Raw genomic sequence first — 20,000 nt, 5'->3', positions numbered from 1 at the left:
TATCACGAAATAAATATATACATATACCAAAAGGCCATTTTCCCTTTACAAAGGGGTGACAGAATCAAAGCTATGCCCATCCAAGGACCCATTTGTCAAGAAATAAATATACAGTACATAATTATACACTACATTGCCATTTAGCCTTTATTTTTACTCCTCTAAACATTCTCAGCAACATTAACATACATAAATTTAGAGCACGAGTATCTCATCCAAACAGTAAGAATCACAATAAAGTACTGAGACAAAAGCATCAGCTAAAAAAACTCTGTCTCAACTACAAAGGTGTGACAAAAACATTATTTTGTTCCACACTTTTATAGTTTAGAGTTCTTTTTATTTTTTTTTTGCAGTACATGACATTCAAATAGTGCAGAAAAGTTGGGCATAAAAGGGAATTTTGAGACCGAAACATTTCATCACATGGCCAAGTTAGGAATGAAGCAGAAATACAGGGTGAGTAGACAACTGAGGTTTGGGTCAGAATTTTCTAGGAGCATAATTTGGAATGAATCAGCAAATAACGTGGAACAGTTTTTAGTCATGCTTAAACTAAACTGTTACAATGTTTTTGTATAAAAAAGTAATAATAATAAAGTAAAATAAATAGACATGTGAGAAGAAAAAAAAAAAAAGGAAGCACAATGGAAAGGAAAGTTCTGAGTGAAGCGAAGATACAAGTAAAATAAAACTGGAGCATTCAGCCTCGGACATTGCGAGAGGCGGAGTGGAGTGACTGACGCAAGGGCCTCCATCCATTGGCATAGAGATCTAAGGTGTCCAGTGTCAAGAATCGCAGACGGGCAGAGAGTGTGCCAGCGCCAATACGACTCTCCAGGTAGGAACAGCACCGGTCTAGCACAGCCTGAACAATACAAATCACTCATCAATCAATAACCACTTTCCACAAAATCAGTAAGACAATACAACAAACACTAGATACAAAGGAACCCATTATTTCACTGAATTCACATTTGTTTCACAGTGTATTACAGCTCCAATATCAAATAATATCTTCACACTTTGTTGAAAAATCAGTGTTGTGCACTGCTTAAATGTTTCAAATATATTCTGAACCTAACACAACCCCTATTACTCATGTAAAAACTTGTGACTTTCTTCAACAGGCTTTTCCCCTATTCTGTGTATTTGTAACAAAACTTCAAAAAGCTTTTCTGTCAATCATACTTCCCGAAGTCTATCAAAGCTCAACAGTCATCATATTTTGCCAAATACATACATACATACATATACAAATGGTTTTCCCCCTTACAAGGGAGATAGCCAAAGGCATAAATCTATTCCCACCTATTCTATCCTCACATACTCCAATCATATTCACCACCCCTCCCTCCCTCTTTTCTTGGCTCCTGGATGACAGATCATCCCTGCATCTTGCCCACTGCCCTGGGTCAGAAGGAGTGTAGCAAGACACAGCACATCCACAGCAAGGCTGCTTCAATTAATTGGTGATCTCCCCTCCACCACCTCATGCAGAAAAGGAGAAGACACGGAGAAATTCCTTCAGGCTGGATCAAAATATCATTCACACATACTCCCTCAGCCCCCATCTCCCACACACACCTTTCTATGCATCACAGCATCATCCATACACAACCATTCTCCACTCACTCCTATCTTCTGTCTTTTCCCTTCCTTCCTCAACAGACATTCCCTTCTTTCCCAATACAGCGAGTCCTCCTTATACAGTAATTCTATATCCGGTAAATTCACAGTTACAGTAATTGGTAATTACTACCCTCGATTCCATTTACGGTAAGAAAAATTCACAGATACGGTATCTGCTCATGTTTTGGAGGTAAAATTAGATATTATGAAGAGGAAAGAGCAGGGAGAAGGTATGTCTGCCATAAGTCGAAATTTGGGTTCGGTATACAGTAATTTCAATTTGCGTTAAGGTTTTCAGGAACGCATATGTACCGTATAACGAGGACTCACTGTACCCCTTTTACCCCATCCATCCATCTCATCCTTGGTCGCCCCCTCAAGTTCACTCTGTCCACCTCTGCCTTCCACACCTCTTTTACTAATCTTTCTTCACTCATTCTTTCCATGTGTCCAAACCATCCCAATACTCTTTCATCAACCCTCTCTCCCAACTCCCTTTCCACCCCCACCATCCTCCTCACCTCATTTCTCACTCTATCCAGCCTAGTAACCCCTACCATACTTCTCAGGCATTTCATCTCACACACATTTAAACTCTTCCTCTCTTATGTTCCATGTTTTTGCCCCATACAGTGTTGGTACAATCACACCTTCATACAATCTCCTCTTAGTATCCATTCCCAAATGTCTATTTCTCATTACACTTTTTAATCCCCCAAGGCATTTACTTGCTTCTCTCAATCTATATTCTGCCTACACCTCCACTCCTCCCTTCCCCACCACATTCACACTCAACTATCTAAAGCTATCCACTTCCTCCAGTCTCTTTCCCTTAAACTCACTTCCAATGTGCTGCCATCCTCTCCCCTTGTACATCTCACCTTACTTTTACCCACATTTATCTTCAACTTCCTTCTTTCGCACACCTTCCCAAACTCTGATCCCACTACAAGTGTAGTGTCATCAGCAAACAACAACTGTCGAATCAAAGGACTACAAAGGCGGAGCATGCCGACAGGAGACCTTTTGGTCCATATCTAGGTCGGATGCAAAAAAAAAAATCATAATAATAAAATAATAAATAAAAACTATAATAATGTAAATAACAAATAAAATACATTAATAAATGCATAGGTATAGTTAAATAATAAACAAACAGGTAAATAGTAAATAATAATAAATTGACATATAACTAATAATAAATGAAAATCAAACAGACAAATGATATCAAAACAAAAACAAATAACATAAAATAAATTATAATCATTACAGCATCTTGCTTAGGTGTTTATCTAAATGATTCTTAAAGCTTTGAACTGAACTACATTGCACTACCTGTGCAGGAAGTTTATTCCATTCATTAACTACACGGTTGGCAAAGTTGTTTCTACCCACTTCCAAATTGAATCTATTTCCGGACAGTTTGAGACCATTGTTTCTTGTCTGATTCTCATTCTATGTGAAAATTTTGTCACTTTTGATGTTGTCAATTCCCTTTAAAATCTTAAAGACCTGTATCAAGTCACCTCTGAGTCTACGCTTTTTTAGGGAAAACAGATTCATATGTTTTAGTCGATTTTCGTATGATTTATTTTTGATATTTGGAATCAGTTTTGTGGCTCGCCGTTGTACTTTTTCCAGTCTGTCAATGTCTTTAATGAGATTCGGTGACCATATGGAAACAGCATATTCCAAATGTGGACAAACTAACGATTTAAATAGCTTGTTAATGAGTGATGGACTTTTGAAATCAAAAGATTGCACAATCAGTCCTAGAATCTTATTTGTTTTCTCAGAGGCTGAAATACACTGCTTGGATGATTTGAGATCGTTACTGATAATTACGCCGAGATCTTTTTCACTATCCACTTTTGTTAACGAATTTCCAAATAACTTGTAATCGTACTTACTGTTATTTTTACCTATGTGCATTACCTTGCATTTACTTGTGTTAAATTTCATTAGCCACTTTTCAGACCATTGCTGTAATTTATCTAAATCTTCTTGAATATCTAATTGGTTTGAGTGATCATTTGCCACTCCGCACAGTTTTGTATCATCAGCAAATTTGGAAACAGTAGATTTTAGTCCATGGTCTATATCATTTATATATACTATGAATAGAAGTGGTCCAAGAACAGAACCCTGAGGAACTCCACTTGTAAAAATTTTCCATCTAGAAGTTTTTCCATTTAAAACAACTCTCTGTTTTCGACCATTCAACCAATTACTAGTCCAACCTAATAGGCTACCACTTATTCTGTGTAAAGCTAATTTAGTAAGTAGTCTTTCGTGTGGGATGGTATCAAAAGCTTTTGCAAAGTCTAGATATATTAAATCTATATTGTTTCTTTTGTCATAATTCGAGATAACTGTGTTGTAGAATTTGAGTAAGTTAGTTACGCAAGAACGTTTCCGTCTGAAACTATGCTGGCTATCATTTATCAAACGGTTACTTTCTAAATGATGTTCGATAGCATCTCTGATGATAGTTTCCATTATTTTTCCTACGATTGAAGTCAAACTTATAAGCCTATAGTTATTTGGCTTCTTTTTGTCACCTTTTTTGAATATGGGAGTAATGTTAGCTAGCTTCCATTCTCTTGGGACATCTCCAGATATGATGAATTTCTTGAAAATAATTTCTAATGGAACAACAATCTCATTTTTCATTTCCTTTAAGATTCTTGGATGCCAACCATCAGGCCCTGGTGTTTTATTAACTTTGAGTTTATCTATACACCTTTTAATTTTTTCTTTTGTTATATTTACCGTAGTGAGTAAGTTTACCCTAGACTTTTCACAGGTTTCAGTTTGGAGCTCACTTTGAGGTGTTTCGTTTACAAATACCGAGCTAAAATAATTGTTTAACCTCTTCAGTATGGGCCAAAATCTCGCAGGCAGCATTAGCTGCCAGACGTATGATGTGTCATAATAATACTCACATCATAAAATATAGTCACCGCTTATATCGATCGTTCTCTCTTTCACCCGCGAATTTTGAAAACCACAGAGAATGGGATTCAGGGCGCATTTGGGAGAATGTAAAAACACAGGGGTGACTACAATAAATATAATCAAGACGCCGATATGGCAGCGTCGCGAATCCTTGTTGCTCCTCATGATGCCTACGTGTGCGGCACCGTATGGAAGGGGTTAAGATATTACACATTCCTTCATTTGAGTATTCAAGTTGACCGTCAGCAGATAATAGTGGACCAATGTGATTCCTAACAACCTTTTTATCTCTAATGTAACTATAAAATTCTTTGAGATTCTCTTTGGATTTATCAGCGATGTTCATTTCGTATTGTCGTTTTCTTTTTCTTATTGTCTTTTTTAAATCTCTCTGTATTGATACATAACTTTCATAGTCATTAGATGCACCCGAGCACTTATATTTCTTATAAGTTTGTCTCTTTTTAGCAATACTTTTTTCAGTTTCTTTGTCGAGCCACTTTGGGCGAGCCTGATTTGGGGGACGTCTGTCCTTAAAAGGAATGTAAGTTTGAATCATCTTAGTGAGCGTATTTTGAAATATTTCCCACATCTGATCTACAGGTCTTTCGTTTAATTTTGCCTCCCAATCTGTAAGCTGAAGCTCCTGACGTAGTCCTATGAACTGAGCTTTATTGAAATCGGGTATTTTAGAAACACAAGTATCTATTCTTCCATTTTTCTCCATTTTATTTAACCATCTCCAATCCATGACCCTTTACCCTTGCATTTACCTTTCGCACCACTCCATTCATGTATAAATTAAACTGCCAAGGCGACATAACACACCCCTGGTGAAGTCCCAACTTTACCTCAAACCACTCACTCTCTCCATTTCTAATTCTAACACAGGGTCTACTATTGTAAAGACTCTTGACTGCTCTTAACAGCTTTCCTCCTATCCCATATATCTGCAATACTTCCCACAGTGCCTTCCTGTCTACCCTGTCATAAGCCTTTTCCAAATCCATAAAGGCCCAAAAAAACATCCTTACCTTTTCCTAAAGCTTTCTCACATATCTGATCCACCAAACCCCTACCTGTCCTAAACATACTCTCTGTTCCTCTCCTAACTTTCTCAATCAAAACCCTCCCATAAGCCCCTCCAACTACATTCAACAAACTGATCCCTCTGAAACTACTACACTCACATTTGTCCCCCTTTCCCTTGTGAAATGGAACTGGGGACAAGTGTGAGTGCAGATTGATTTAACTCACCTGATGGGTTGGACTCAATAACTGGCCAGCATAGCCAAGCAGTCGACAAAGGCACTCGAGGGAACGATCATCCGAATGCCGAAGCAATGTTTCCAACATTGCTGATACCTGATTGGCCCCAACAATGCCAAGTCGAAGAAGTTCACTTACAAATCTGGAAAAAGTGAACTGAAGTGACTTACAAATACATATAAAAACAACTTTAAAAATTTACTGTCGTATCTTCTGAAAAAGTATTTGCAAAACCAACAATATTTTAAATACTCATTCAACACACTTTTTGAGCTTAATGAGACATTATGTACACTATCTTCTCTTACCACAAAGCACTCTTTCTGATCATTAGCTGTAATTCAAGAATAGATAAAAAAATTCCTTCAAACCAAGTCAATTTATAATCCATTCACAACCACCTACCACTCACACCTATTTCTTGGCCCAGCTCAAGAGACATCATTACCCTTTTCTACTTCAATGACATGATGGAAGGAACAACAAGCTATGCTAATATGTTTGCAGATAATGCAAAAATCATGAGAAGAGTGAAAATGAGGTCAGTAGATTCATGCAAAAAGATTTAGACATTATTTTTGCATAGACCCAAGAATGGGAAATGAAGTTCAATACCAAAAAATGCAAAGCATTGTAAATGGGCAACAGTGGCAAAAGACCATCCTTAAAACTATTATTTGGGAAGTGAACCCATTACAAAGAGCAAAAGAGGAGAAAGATTTGGGAGTCTTAATAAAAGACAACCTGTCACCTGAGAGTCATATCAGCAAGATTGTCGGAGAGACATACATCCACTGCAGAAGAATAAAGTGGCATTTCACTACAAGGATGAAGAGATAATGAAAAAACTCATCAAAACCCTGATCTGTCCAGTAGTATGGTCCCCACACAAAGTGAAGGATATAAGCAAGATCAAGATAATACAAAGGGCAGCAACCAAACTGGTCCCCAGCCTGGCAGATAAACCATATGAGGAGAGACTAAAAGCAATGGGTCTGCCAACTTGGAAAGATCAAAGAGAAAGAAGTGATATGATTACAGGGAGAAGGATGCCTAGTCCTATCCCAGTCCCATTTTTTGTCACCTCATACAACTCAAGTGAAAGACTTGGTGGCAGTTTTCTTTTCCCCCACCACAGGGTTAGGCGAAGAGAGGAAATGAATAATCAGAGAAATGGTACAGGCCAGTAACATGGAGTGAGGGACAGCATAATGGAGGGACAGTTGCAGTATAATAAAGTATCATAATTTCTCTATGAACAGAGATTTCCTCTATCACAGACAAAATGATGTGTGACTCTGGTCCATAGGAGTGCCCCATATAGACCCTAAAGTATTGTCTGCATGCTACTTAGCCACAATAGCATGTAGTCAATACCCTAGATGGGGTAGGTACTAATGACACACCAATTTCCTAAATGCTGTTTAACAATAATTTCAGCAGTTCCCTTCGTGTGAATGTGCTTCCCAGCTCTTATCACATTTTTCAACCGGGCACCAACTGTTGCCAAATCGATCCTCAACTCTATAGAGGTAAGGCCCCACTTAACGGCCAAATTCACCCCTCACAACACAGCTTCCAACTGCACAACATTAATGTGGTTGAAATTGTCTTTTCATAACCAAGTGGCATCCTCAACAGTCTTACCTTCAATTTCCAAAACTACCCCAACTGCAATCTTACTGGCATCTGACCAAACAACACCATGTTTAACATTGGGCACCCACCAGCTCCCTCTTACAGGATCCTCCAGTTTTACTTTCTCGATGACTTCCTTAATCATCAACACCATCTGTTCTCCAACAAAATCCTCTCAATGTGAGCCTCCAGCTCTTCTCTTAATGAAATTACATGCAATGTGCAACCATCCTGCTATGGGATAATGTCCCACTAATGAGCCACAAATAGAGAACAATTTCTTCTTTGTGAGTGTCTCGGCTACTTCAGGCACTTCATTACCTCTATGGAACATCAACTCTCCTTCAACTTTTGATAGTTGTAACCCCAAAGCAGCTCCTCCATTGAGTGACTCAGGGGATTTGGCTATCAATCCAAATTTACCCAAGTGTCTAATCACTTCATCGACAGATACTTTCGTCTCATCCACAAGGATGTTGTCAACATTTGGGCTAGTCGTGTTATTGATTGTTTCATCCTTACTTATGACATCCTTCAAAATCTCTGACATAATACAGAGTGCTGAGTTCAATCCAAACCCCAAATGCGTTAGGCAAAATGTCTGACCCTTATAGCTGGTACGGCCACAACTCTACATCAATACTTATAGATAAGCAGACCTCAAGTCAATAATTGAGACATTCTCACCCAAGCGCCGCCATTCACGCAACGTATTGCTACATAGATCAATCACCTCATCACCTGTGTAACATTTAATGTTTGCATTCAATTCACAAAAATCAAGCACTAGTTTCATCTTATTTTTTGTAGGTTGTTCCACAGCCATCAGAGCAATAATGCCAATTTTTACTTCTTCCTTCCAGGGCACAAGAATTCCTTCTGCTATCCACCTGTCAACTTCCTTCTCAAATTCTTCTTCTTTTTCTCCCTTCAAGTTTCTTACTGTAACAACTTATTTCATTATTCAATTTCACAGGTTCATCACTCTTTCACAACAACTTGACAGTCCACTTCTGTCCATCAAACCAGGCATGGATATCTGAATCTTCAATGACACCTTTCACACAATTCCCATCACACACAGTGGCCTGTTCAATTTTTTGATTAACGAACACCACACCAATAGAACCAAAGCACATCTTGACACATCTCCCCTTCCTCTCTTAACTTCCTTCCAAAATATCTAAAAAAAATCTAACTATGATAATTGGAAATCAAGGATATAGATTAAGTTGGAACTGTAAATTAGAGAATTGGAGATGGGAACCAACAAATGTTGCTCCTTTCCTGTACATTATAATAATGTAAATACAGAAACTGCAGCCCTGAGTGGCAACACTCACTCAGCAGACTGGGTCCAAGATTTTTTTTTTCTAACACCAACTGTATTTCATACATTTCTTCACACATGGAGAGCTGATAAGCAGACAACCAGCAACTGCTCACCCCATCTACCACTCTCAGCCAGTAATATGGAAAAAGTCCCACACTTATACAACACAGACAAAAAACCAAAGTTCCTTCTCAGAGATCCATAAGAGAGTCCCTGGATCACTGCCAGCAAATGTAAGGCTGCAGGTTTTCCACAAGAAACTGTTGTGAAACATGGTTACAAAAGGGTCAATTTAGTAACAATTAATCATATATAACTTACCCCATATGACCAACAGTTCGTTTTCGAGCAAGAATTTCTTCATCAACCATCTGGGAGGTCACTGGGCCCTTCAAAGAGAAAACAAATAAGTAAATACACACATCTATCTATTCTATCTATACCAAGGAGTTTGCCAAGTCAAAGGCACACAACCACTCCCATTTGTTTCCCTCTCATCTTTGCTCCTCGTGGATGAAGGATCATCCCAGTCTCTTGCCCAACACCCAGGTCAGAAGCAATGCAGCAAGACACAGCACATCCACAGCAGGGCCACTTCATTTAACTGGCAATCCCCCCACCCCTGTCCATCCTCTCATGAGGAAAATAGAGAAGACAGGGAAAAATCCATTTGGGCTGCATCAAAATATTATCTACACAAACCAGTCCCCACTCCTCCAACCCCTCCATTTCCTTGCTCGACATATATAGAAAAGAGAGAAGAGGAGAAAATCCCTTCAGGCTGCATCAAAATATTATCCATACACAGCTATTTTCCTCTCACCTCTATCCCCTGCCTTCTTTCCTTGCTTAACCGACATTCCCCTCTTGCTCAATGCCCTTTTAACCCCATCCATCTCATCCTCAGTTGTTCCCTCAAGTTCACTCTATCCACCTCTGCCTTCCACACCTCTTTTACTAATCTTTCATCACTCATTCTTTCAATGTGCCCAAACCATCCCAATAATCTTTCATCAACCCTATCTGCCATCTCCTTTTCAAACACTGCTCTCCTTCTCACCTCATTTCTCACTCTATCCACACATACATTTACACATACACCGAGGAGAAAAAAAAGAAAGAAAAAAAAAAATCCCCTTAAGTGAAGTGGCCAAGTCAAAGTATATCCAAAACCCTTTATTCTTCCTCCCGTCTTAGCACCTCATGGTTGATGAGTCACCACTTTCCCTCACCCCACATCTCAACCATCATTCCATCTACCACCCTTTCTCACATACACTTACACTTGTCTCTCTTCTTAAACACTGTGTTCACTATCATCAACTTTCTTTCTAACACATCTCTAAACATTTCTCCACTACAGTTCTTACCTTACACCCAAAACCTTCCTGCTACTCCACCTATTGGCTCATCTCATACTCTAACACGGAGATCTCCAACCACATTTACAATCCTCCCAAAACTCTCTACACACTCATTCAAATCAATCCAGAAAACCTTTCTCCTCTTCACTTTCCTCACTACCAGGATTGTATGCACTCACAAAATCCCATACCTCCCATCCCAATTTCACCTTCATCCACATCATCCTTGAAGGCACTTCCCTCCACTCCACTATGCATTAACCTATCTCATCACTTACCAGCAGTACCATTCCTTCCCTTCCTTGTCCCCTCATCACTCCTGACACCCTAACCACCAGACTCCCAAACTCCAACTCACCGTTCCCATTCAATTTACTGTAGTTTCACTACACTACCAATCTCTTCCCTTTTACTCTTGTTTGGACCACATCCATGCACGTTTGATGACTTAATGAACACAGAGTATGGGATCCCTAGTCCCCACACTTCATTCCATTTAGTACAACAACAACAACAACAAAAAGAGATGTCAGGAGGGTAGCAGAGAGAAGGGCCTACAAAACTTAAAAATGACCATGCATGTCACAAACTGAACAATAAACTTACTAAGAAGGCCTCCCTATACTGCAGGAGAAGGTGGTGGTGGTGCTGAAAGTGAGCATCACAGGCAGTAGCAATGGCTTGTTGCACCCCTGCCCTAGATGCTAAGTCTTGGCACATCTTGGCATAAACTGGAGCGAACATTGGCTCATCCTGTGCCTGTGACAGAGTAAAATTATCAACCAATATCTATGAACAGCAGTTTGACCTAATTTCAAACAAGTGACTCAGGTTTCTACTAGTCATTGATTTGGTGGTTATAAAATGTGACTTCCTTACACCAACTCTTAACTGTTTACCTCCCAATGATAAGAGGTTCAACTGCACTTAGTACAATATATTAAAAACCAGTACAAACACTTAAAATATCTTATGTAAATCTGTACAAATTATGTAGCTGCCATAAGTGTTAACCAAATCATACCTTGGAAAGGAAAAGTTCCAAAATTTCTGGAAGATGTTGAGGGTCTGCTAGTGGTAGTTCACGAGCTTGTTCCAAAAGAATGTCCAGGCTCTGCTGAGTCACGCGATTCAGAATCCCCAACATGCGCCGGTATACCTATTAGATATAAATTTAAGGTACATTTTGGATGGGGACTGAAAAAAAAATTATACAAGGAAAATTATAAATACTGTTGGCCTTTTCCCCTTATAAAGGTGGTTGTCAAATTAAAGAAGAGAGGAAAAGAAAAGAAAGAAAAAAATCATGCTCAATTAAAACCTCCTCAGCCACCCTTCCCATCTCAGCACCTCTGACCCATTCAACCACCCCTTCATTTTAACATCACTTATATGAAGGGTTGCCTCTGCCCCCTGATCACACTACTCTTCCAAACCATGCCCTGAAAACTAAAACTGATAAAACATATGAAGAATGTTTAAACAAACTGGAGCTGCCAACATTAGAAGAAAGAAGAGAGTAGATATGATACTATGGTATTCAAAACTATAAGAGAAGTGGATATATGACTTCTTAGTGTAGGAAAAAAGAAAACCCTGAGACCATGCAAGGAAACTGAAAAAAGACAAGGAGTATGAATCATCAACCAATAAGAAATATATACTAGGAGAGATGTCACTGCACAGTTTCTCTGAGCAAGTCCCCATGCAGCCACTATCTATTTCAAACAGCTCTTGGGAAGAAAATTAAACTTGTTCCAGCCATGACTTCTGTGGACATTCCCTCCACCTCCTCCACCATGGGCCATTCCTGAAAGGGATCAACACCAGGGAAAGGTACCACACCCCCATATAGCCAGCTGACATTCCCAAAACATGCTGGTAGTAGGTCTTGACACAGTCTCATGGAGCAACTGCTGGAATGATACAAAGTCATGCCAGAAATACCTTCATGATTTTCTGAAGGCACTTGATACCAAAGACATCAAGATGCCTCTAAGTTAGCATTCACTCTCCATGTCTCATAGGCATACAGCAAGACAGGGAGAACAAAAAACTTCAAGATTCAGATCTTAGTCTTCCTGCATAAATATTGACATTGCCATACATTCCGACTGACCAAGTTCATAATAGCATGGGCCATGCCAATTCTTCAGAGGATTTCCACATATGATCAACAGCTTCTATGCACCAAGCCATCTTATAAAAAAAAAATAAAATAACTGCTGGTTTTATAACAACAAAATGCATAACATAGCAAAAGAAAAAAATAAATAACACTTTCATCAGGTACATATTTGTAGAACCCATTAAAGTATACAAAATTAAAAGCTTACAGCATTTGTGCACAAAGTTGTAGTTAGACTGATTCTCAAGAACAGAACCTGATACATAATAAAAGAACAGTACCTCTGACTGCTCATAGCGAGTCTCGGGCCAGCAGGATGCCGGCTTCCATGGGTTATTGGCACGATGGGGTTGCCAGGCTTCAGGAGCACTAGTGCTCCCATAGTTGGATTCCTCGGGCATGACCAGCAGAAAGGCCTGCCTAGGCTGCAATAGAAATGCATAGATCAAAATACACTGAAGATGGGTGTCTACATATAAGGAAGACCTGCATCATTTCATCCTTATCACACAACAATCAAAACACAATGCAAACTTACTTCCACTAAGATCACCCACTTTCATCACAATTTCTTGTTGTCCAATCCACTTTCTTTCCTTTCCTTTTAATAATGAGGAGCAACCTGACACTTGCTCTCCATTTTCTACTAATACAAATTAAAACACAGAAACAAACCTAGGTCAAGAATTTGACAGGCTAATCACATGCCCCACACACATCAGTGTTATACTATATAATAACTGTCAGTCAAGGAGCCATACTGGATACACTCCTTATAAAAACAACATAATTTATACACACCCTCAACATGAAAAACCCCTTCCAACAATCAGGTAAAACAAAACAACTAAGTAAACACACACGCACAACACACACACATTATCCACAGATCAGGCAATATATGAGCTTTGAACTCATGTCCAGGAGGGTACGCTGTTGATCATGTGACAAACATGTAGCCCAAGGCCATGGTGAGTTACACACACAATACACAATTTACCATCATACCATGGTGAGTTATACACACAATACATGATTTATCATCATCTTAGTGAGACAAGGATATTAAATGTTTGGCCTATGTTAGCATTCACTTATAGCCTTCAATACATATAACTGACAGTGCCTAAAAGGGGTTTGGTGAGCAGATGAACTTCAATATATTTCCCTTGACCCTCACTCCATTCCTTGCTACAACATGTTACCCCAGATACAAACTCTCCACTTCCTTCAACCTCTCATCCTTTAAATTCGTCTCTAATCCATCACTACCATCATCCCTTGGACCTTACTTTTGACTATATTTACTTTTAGCTTCCTCATCTCCCATACCCTCCCAAACTCCATCACTAACAGCTTCAGTCTATCCTCTGATCCAGTCATCCACATATTAGCTCAACTCCTACTTCCTTCCACTCTAACTCACTAACTACAAACCCCGGCCTAGCACACTTGCATTTATTTACCTCATTAACCACCCCATCTATACACCTGCTGAAGAACCATTGTAACATAACACAACTTGGGCACAACCCCACTTTCACTTCAAACCACTCTCTTTCTCTCCATTCTCTACTCATACAAAAAAAATCTGACAGCCCTCATACATCTGCAACATATCCCATTATACCTTCCTGTCAACCATGCCATATGCCTTCAAATTCATGAAACCCCAAAAGATATCTTAGCAATTTGCCAAAAACTTCTCACATACCTGCTTATTACAAAAACTTTATATATACATCTACTTCAATTCCTAAACCCACATGGCTTTTCCCGAATTAATATCTTTGTTACTCTCCTAATTCCCTTCACTGACCCCTCCCCATACACTTCAATTTTCAATACAATGATACTTTTCAAACTACATTCATATCTGATCCCCCCTATTTTTGGGGGGTGTTGGTCATGTTGTTTAATGTGAGCCTAGCATTCCAGTGGACTGGAGAAGTGTATATAGTCCCACTAACTCTAAGCACAGAAAAAGATATAAATAGAAGATATGTCATGTTAGTATATGACAGTCACGGTGTATATAAGTTGCAATCATTATCATGTAAGATGTGTATGCAATCTCAATTTTAACCAAATTTCTAACACTTGCCATTCATAACACGTTACGATAAAAATATTCAAATTTCAATATCAATTATACAAATTTTCACATTTTGATGCTCAGTTGGCAGAGACTGAACACCTGTGTTTATGGGTGGTTAGAACTATAATCTGGTACCTCTGTGCTAGATTACACAATACATTAAATATTCTCCCATCACTGGCAAGAAGCCACTCGCCACGGGTTCGTGGTCAATCCACCACACGTATGAATTACCTTGCCATTGAACAATACATATGACTGCTTATGCCAGCTTGCATCATGTTAAGCAATGCCACACAGCTCTAGCAACTTTAACAATATAAAATAATGGACTCTATGGCTTCTGCATTAAATCATGTTACATAATGCCAACTTTTAACATATTCCTTACCCTAGGGACGATGGAACGAGCAAGTTTCACTACACTCAGCAACCCAAATGTTCTTCTACGCCGACATACATATAATTTTTGTTTACATCCAACCAAAGAAAATGGGAACGCCACAAAGCGTTGTAACTTTCATAATCTTTTAGATTCAGGAACCCGTCAAGAATTAGGATAAATACCAAGTCGACTGTTGTGGGAAAAGAAAAACATAAAAGTAAATATTAACAGTAAGTAGGATATATTTTTCAATCGAATGAAGTCGTTTGGCGGTAGATAATAAATCGGAGTCTGCTTACGTAGCGAATTGAGTAAGATTCCAAAAATTCTTCTGCAGTTAACATTAATATATGTGCGTGACACAAAAAAAATATTGCATATGCTTATCGTTAATCTTTCTGTGCACAGCTGAAGCTAGGTAGCTTACAATAAAATTTTGTTACTCTGTCACATCTTTTGGCATCTGCAATACGGCCATTTCCTACATTCGTATTGCGCAATATCAAGCACTGCTTCCCGCCACAACACTCCGACTTTTAACCCTTTTATAGACACGAATATTTTCTCCAATACGAAAATGTTCAACATGATATCATATTACCACTACCCAACATGAACGTTCCACCACAGCCCCTTGAGTTACGATTTTTTAACGGAGACAAAGTCAAGTCAGTATTGTGTATTCCGAAGTCAGCATTACGTAATGTACCGACTGCACAAATGTAAGCAGGGTAAGATTGCTGAATTTAGATTTTAAATCTCTGCAAACTGATGAGATCCCATTTCAGGAGCTAGATCGCTGGAGGTAAAGTAATACAATCATAAAAACCCTATGGAACAGTTAGCATGTGAGTAGTCTTACAAGGAATTATATCATAATGCACTCTTATAATCACAGCAGGATTGATCTCGTTCGAAATTAATCAAATTGCAACGAGTATCCAAGTCTCAATTGAATGCCATGATAAAAGATATGAACCCAGTTAATGAGCCAGTTAGTCCCCTCAACTCGATAAATTACACGACCGGTCATATAATCATTGAAACATAATCATTGCAACAAAACCAGATTCACAAGGCAATTATAATTAAGTCTAACCTTTCTCATGACCGCCATCTATTTTCCGACTATAAGGCAGTGTACACGTTCACTAACTGGCTCACTAGACTACTTGCAAGCCTAACATTTCACGCCTTGGCTATTTGCCAAGCACTTCAGAGAGCAATAGAGCAATATCTACTACGTAACCAACAAAATCGACTTGCGTCATTGTACTAACCGCGTGGTTAGGAAATAAAATAATATAAAACTAAACAATTACAATAGTAAAAAAAATAAAGTACACACACACACACACCAAGGGTTTTATCCCTCTTATAAGGGAGGTAGTCAAGCCAAAAATGCAAATATCCACTCCCACCCATTCTACTCCCATCCACCACCCCCCCCCCTTTTAGCTCCTCATGGATGACGGGTCATCCCTATATCCCGCCCACTGCCCTGGGTCAGAAGCAATGCTGTGGTAATTGCTACCTATTTAAATAGGCGTCTTCATTATTATTGGGAATCTTTATTAGTGCATACCTTTTCGTTCGAGAAACTTTCCCTCAAGGTGTTGTTTACATCTTTCGAATCAGGAGCATTTCCTGAAGCTTCGAGCCGCGCCTATCGTAACTTTAGATAAGATACGATTTAACTCCCCTCCTCTTTTATTTGCTTGTTAAAGCCCCTATTATGTAATAAATATTGGTTTAACAAATCGGGATTGAACTTTTGAAAATATTAACCCGTGGCCCGTCTGAGCATTTCGAACTCTCAGGAGACGCGCCGAATAAACATTCCGCACTAACAGTCGTCAAAGAGACAACCCAGAGCTCTGGTGCCTATCGGATGTCTTGACTAGAAACGTCAAGGCAAGGGGGCTACGTCCTCGAAAATTCAAGACTCAAGGCCTTAATCTTCTAATTTCAAACACCACTGTTTGAGAACCCAACCAGGTTGAAAACTGCGGCCGGTAAGTTCTTGAACGTTTATCAATGAATTTGTTAAACCATATTTTTTATAATGCAGCAGAACACACTGCATCAAAAGGAAGGCCTCCTCACTTTATCGGCGACTCCCCACTCCGTTACCTCACGATGAAAAAGAAAAGACGGGGAGAAATTCCTTCGGGTTGCGTTAAAATATTCACATAACCATTACCTACCCCATCCCCTCCTTTCCATGCATCACAGTATCACCTATATACAGTCATTCTCCACCCGTCCCTGTCTCATGCCTTCTCCCTTACTCGCTCAATAGATATTCCCCTCTTGCTCAACGCCCTTTTCATCCCATTCATCCATCTTATATTCAGTGGTCCCCTGAAGTTCACTCCTTCCACCTCTGCCTTCCACACCTCTTTTACTAATTTTTCTTTAATCGTTCTTTCCATACGTCCAACCCATCATAATACTTTTTCATCAGCCCTATCTGCCATCTCCTTTTCCACCCCAATTTTCCACACCTTGTTCTATCACGCTATCCAACTTTGTAACCACTACCATACTTCTGGACATTTCATCTCAAAACACATTTAAAATTTTCCTCTGCATTTCTTAAATTTCAGGTCTCTGCTTCATACAATCCCGTCGGCACAATCACCCCTTTAGATAGTCTCTTTGCATCCATTCCCAAATATCTATTTCTCATTATATTCTTTAATCCCCCATGGTATTTACTTGCTTCTCTCAGTCTACAATTTACTTCCACTACTACTCCCTTTCCTGCCACATACCACCCCAAATACCTAAAGTTATCCACTTCCTCCAGCCTCTCCTTTAAAATTCACTTCCAACTCACTGCCATCCTCTTTCCTTGTACATCTCACCGCTTTACTTTTATCCACATTTACCTTCAACTTTCTCCTATCCCATACACTTCCAGATTCCTTGCATCTACTCAGCTGCGACGCGACCCATAGCTTCCTTGAGTCCCACGGGTGGGACAAAGCCAGGATGACTAACCAGCACTAGAGTCTGCCGTATAACCATCACACAAAGCCTCCTTCAGGAAACGTGCAGTTCACCAGCCTCAGCGATGACTACCTCGGCCAGCACGTGACACATAACACTGGATTCATTGAGGAACCTACCTTTTGTCTTCGTGAATCACCGGCATTAGAACGTTCTGCCTACCAACTTCCCACGCAGGACACGTGACCTCAAGGCAATTAGGAGCACGGGTCATGACCTGCCCGTGTATATATGAATGAAAGGACGCCGAATATGCAGATAGTCTCGGAGAAGCATATGTGAGCCTGGCTCGCTGCTTCTTGCTTTCTCGCCTCGCCCCCCCCTTTACTCCCTCGCAAGCAGATAGCCTCGAAGAGGCATAGGTGAGCATAACACGCTGCTTCTTGCTTTCTCGTTCCTCCTCCCCTAACTTCCCCCTACTGACGTCCAACATTTCATTGTCAAATAAAACCAACTCTATACTCACCGGAGTTTGTCTTCAACCAGCCTAACTGGCTGCCCAACGTGGGACAAACTACCAACCGAATATTTGACGGCCCAACGTGGGACATATACCACCGGCATATATATATATATATATAATGTGTGTGTGTGTGTATACATATATATTGGTGTATTTCGGTAGCAATTGTTCTCTAATATAAGTTTTATCAAAGGCAACTGAAATTTCAGCTTTATCTTTTCCTGAAGACCTTCATCATTTCTCAGTCTAATAAGGCATTTCTCATCCTTTCTTAAGGAATATAATAATTCTCCGAAGCTGCTGAGTATGGAGACAAAGTAAAAATCGATACAATGGTGATTTAGTGACAGGATGTTCCGTAGCTTCTGGTTACATTTTTAGTTGAATACAAAAGTTTCCCATAAGTATATACCGGTATATGATAAGATGGGTCATTGGGGAGGTTACCTGACATGTGGCTTTACGGTATATGGCGCTCTGTGTGGTGTTTAAATGGGTGGATGTTTCTAAATCTCTAATGCAGGGGAGGATAAAAAAAATCACTGGATATTAATTTAGGGTTAGAGATATATAACAGAAAAGAGCTTCTAGTAGGGAGAGACGGCTGTCATCATTATCCTAGTCCACTATCGTTGTGCCTGTAACAATTGTCCTCTTGTCGATGGGATTCCGTGTTCTTGAAGATAATTGCGTCTAATAGATCCTGCTTGAGTGAGGCGTCTCGAGAGGCGAGTGGTCACCATTCCCACCTCCAGTAGCTTCTCCCAGTTACCCACTTATACATAAGACATTCTGACAGGTTGACGTAAGCGGAGTAGGAAACACAGGAGTCTTAGTCTTGAGTTTATTCCTGACTAGTTTCGCAGGTGTGCTTTCAAAGCACACCTGCGAAACTAGTCAGGAATAAACTCAAGACTAAGGCTCCTGCGTTTCCTACTCCGCTTACGTCATATATATATATGATAAACTGTTTAAGACAAATGAGAGTGATAGGTGGGGAAGGGTAAACGAAGATGGGCTAAGAATACATTTATTGTTCTTACGTTTCGGTTATTATAACCTTCCACAGAGAACTTGTTACAGAACATCTTGGTCACAACATTTATACCCGTGGTGGGGGAACTTGTGAAGCTTCGAGTGTCAGGTTTTTTCTAGCGCATTAATTATTAAGAGACTGGCTGCTTTAGATAGGCATATAAATCCTTCTCTGTCGTTATTATTTTCTTGGACATTTATATGTGCAGCTTCAACTGTCTTTCTCATCTTCTTTTGTAATCCTTTGTGTAAAATTTCAACTTTACTCCATTCGGGAAGGTTGTTGCATATTTCGAGGTGGCGGACCAGGGAGTTGGACGTTCTGTGTGCTTTTAAATCATTCCTATGTTCGTTTATCCTCTTCTCGATTCCTCGACCTGACTCCCCGATGTAAGCCGAGGGGCAGCCACTACATGGAATGCGGTAGATCACACTGAGGTCGTTGTTGTCATTAGTGTGGTTTTTAAACATTTTACCTATTTTATTGCATGATACCTTGGCGATGTTTATGTATTCTTAGCCCATCTTCGTTTACCCTTCCCCACCTATCACTCTCTCATATATATATATATATATATATATATATATATATATATATATATATACTCTTTAAAAATATTTGTACTCTGTTGCAAATGTAACTAGATGTTACGAATCAATCAGTAACCCACTATTCATAATT

At 39.5% G+C, this 20,000-nt stretch overlaps 2 protein-coding genes across 3 annotated transcripts in view; one reads left to right on the top strand and one right to left on the bottom strand.

The window, feature by feature from the left end:
* Positions 1 to 333: 333 nt before the first annotated feature.
* Positions 334 to 16,046, bottom strand: LOC143029077 (uncharacterized). Of its 2 annotated transcripts, none has more exons than XM_076191501.1 (7): positions 15,905 to 16,046; positions 12,604 to 12,747; positions 11,219 to 11,353; positions 10,801 to 10,953; positions 9,152 to 9,219; positions 5,848 to 6,001; positions 334 to 868 (listed from the first exon to the last, which is right to left on the bottom strand). In XM_076191501.1, the coding sequence occupies exons 1-7, from the start codon at positions 15,920 to 15,922 to the stop codon at positions 704 to 706; spliced, it is 837 nt and encodes a 278-aa protein (XP_076047616.1). In that variant the 5' UTR covers positions 15,923 to 16,046; the 3' UTR covers positions 334 to 703. The 2 variants fall into 2 exon arrangements, with proteins under 2 accessions (XP_076047616.1, XP_076047694.1); XM_076191579.1 differs by lacking the exon at positions 15,905 to 16,046 and adding an exon at positions 14,812 to 14,971.
* Positions 16,047 to 17,763: 1,717 nt separating this feature from the next.
* LOC143030676 (uncharacterized) overlaps positions 17,764 to 20,000 on the top strand; it is a 23,527-nt gene continuing 21,290 nt past the window's right edge. Inside the window, exon 1 of the mRNA XM_076193859.1 lies at positions 17,764 to 18,182. The gene's annotated coding sequence lies outside the window, so the exon portion shown is untranslated. The remainder of the gene's footprint in view (positions 18,183 to 20,000) is intronic.

The sequence above is a fragment of the Oratosquilla oratoria genome, chromosome 1, assembly GCF_046742065.1.
Source record: "Oratosquilla oratoria isolate Oo_2021 chromosome 1, ASM4674206v1, whole genome shotgun sequence".
Classification (NCBI taxonomy): Eukaryota; Metazoa; Arthropoda; class Malacostraca; order Stomatopoda; family Squillidae; genus Oratosquilla; species Oratosquilla oratoria.
The sequence above is the reverse complement of the archived record's forward strand: the minus strand, read 5'-3'. Positions and strand labels throughout refer to the sequence as shown.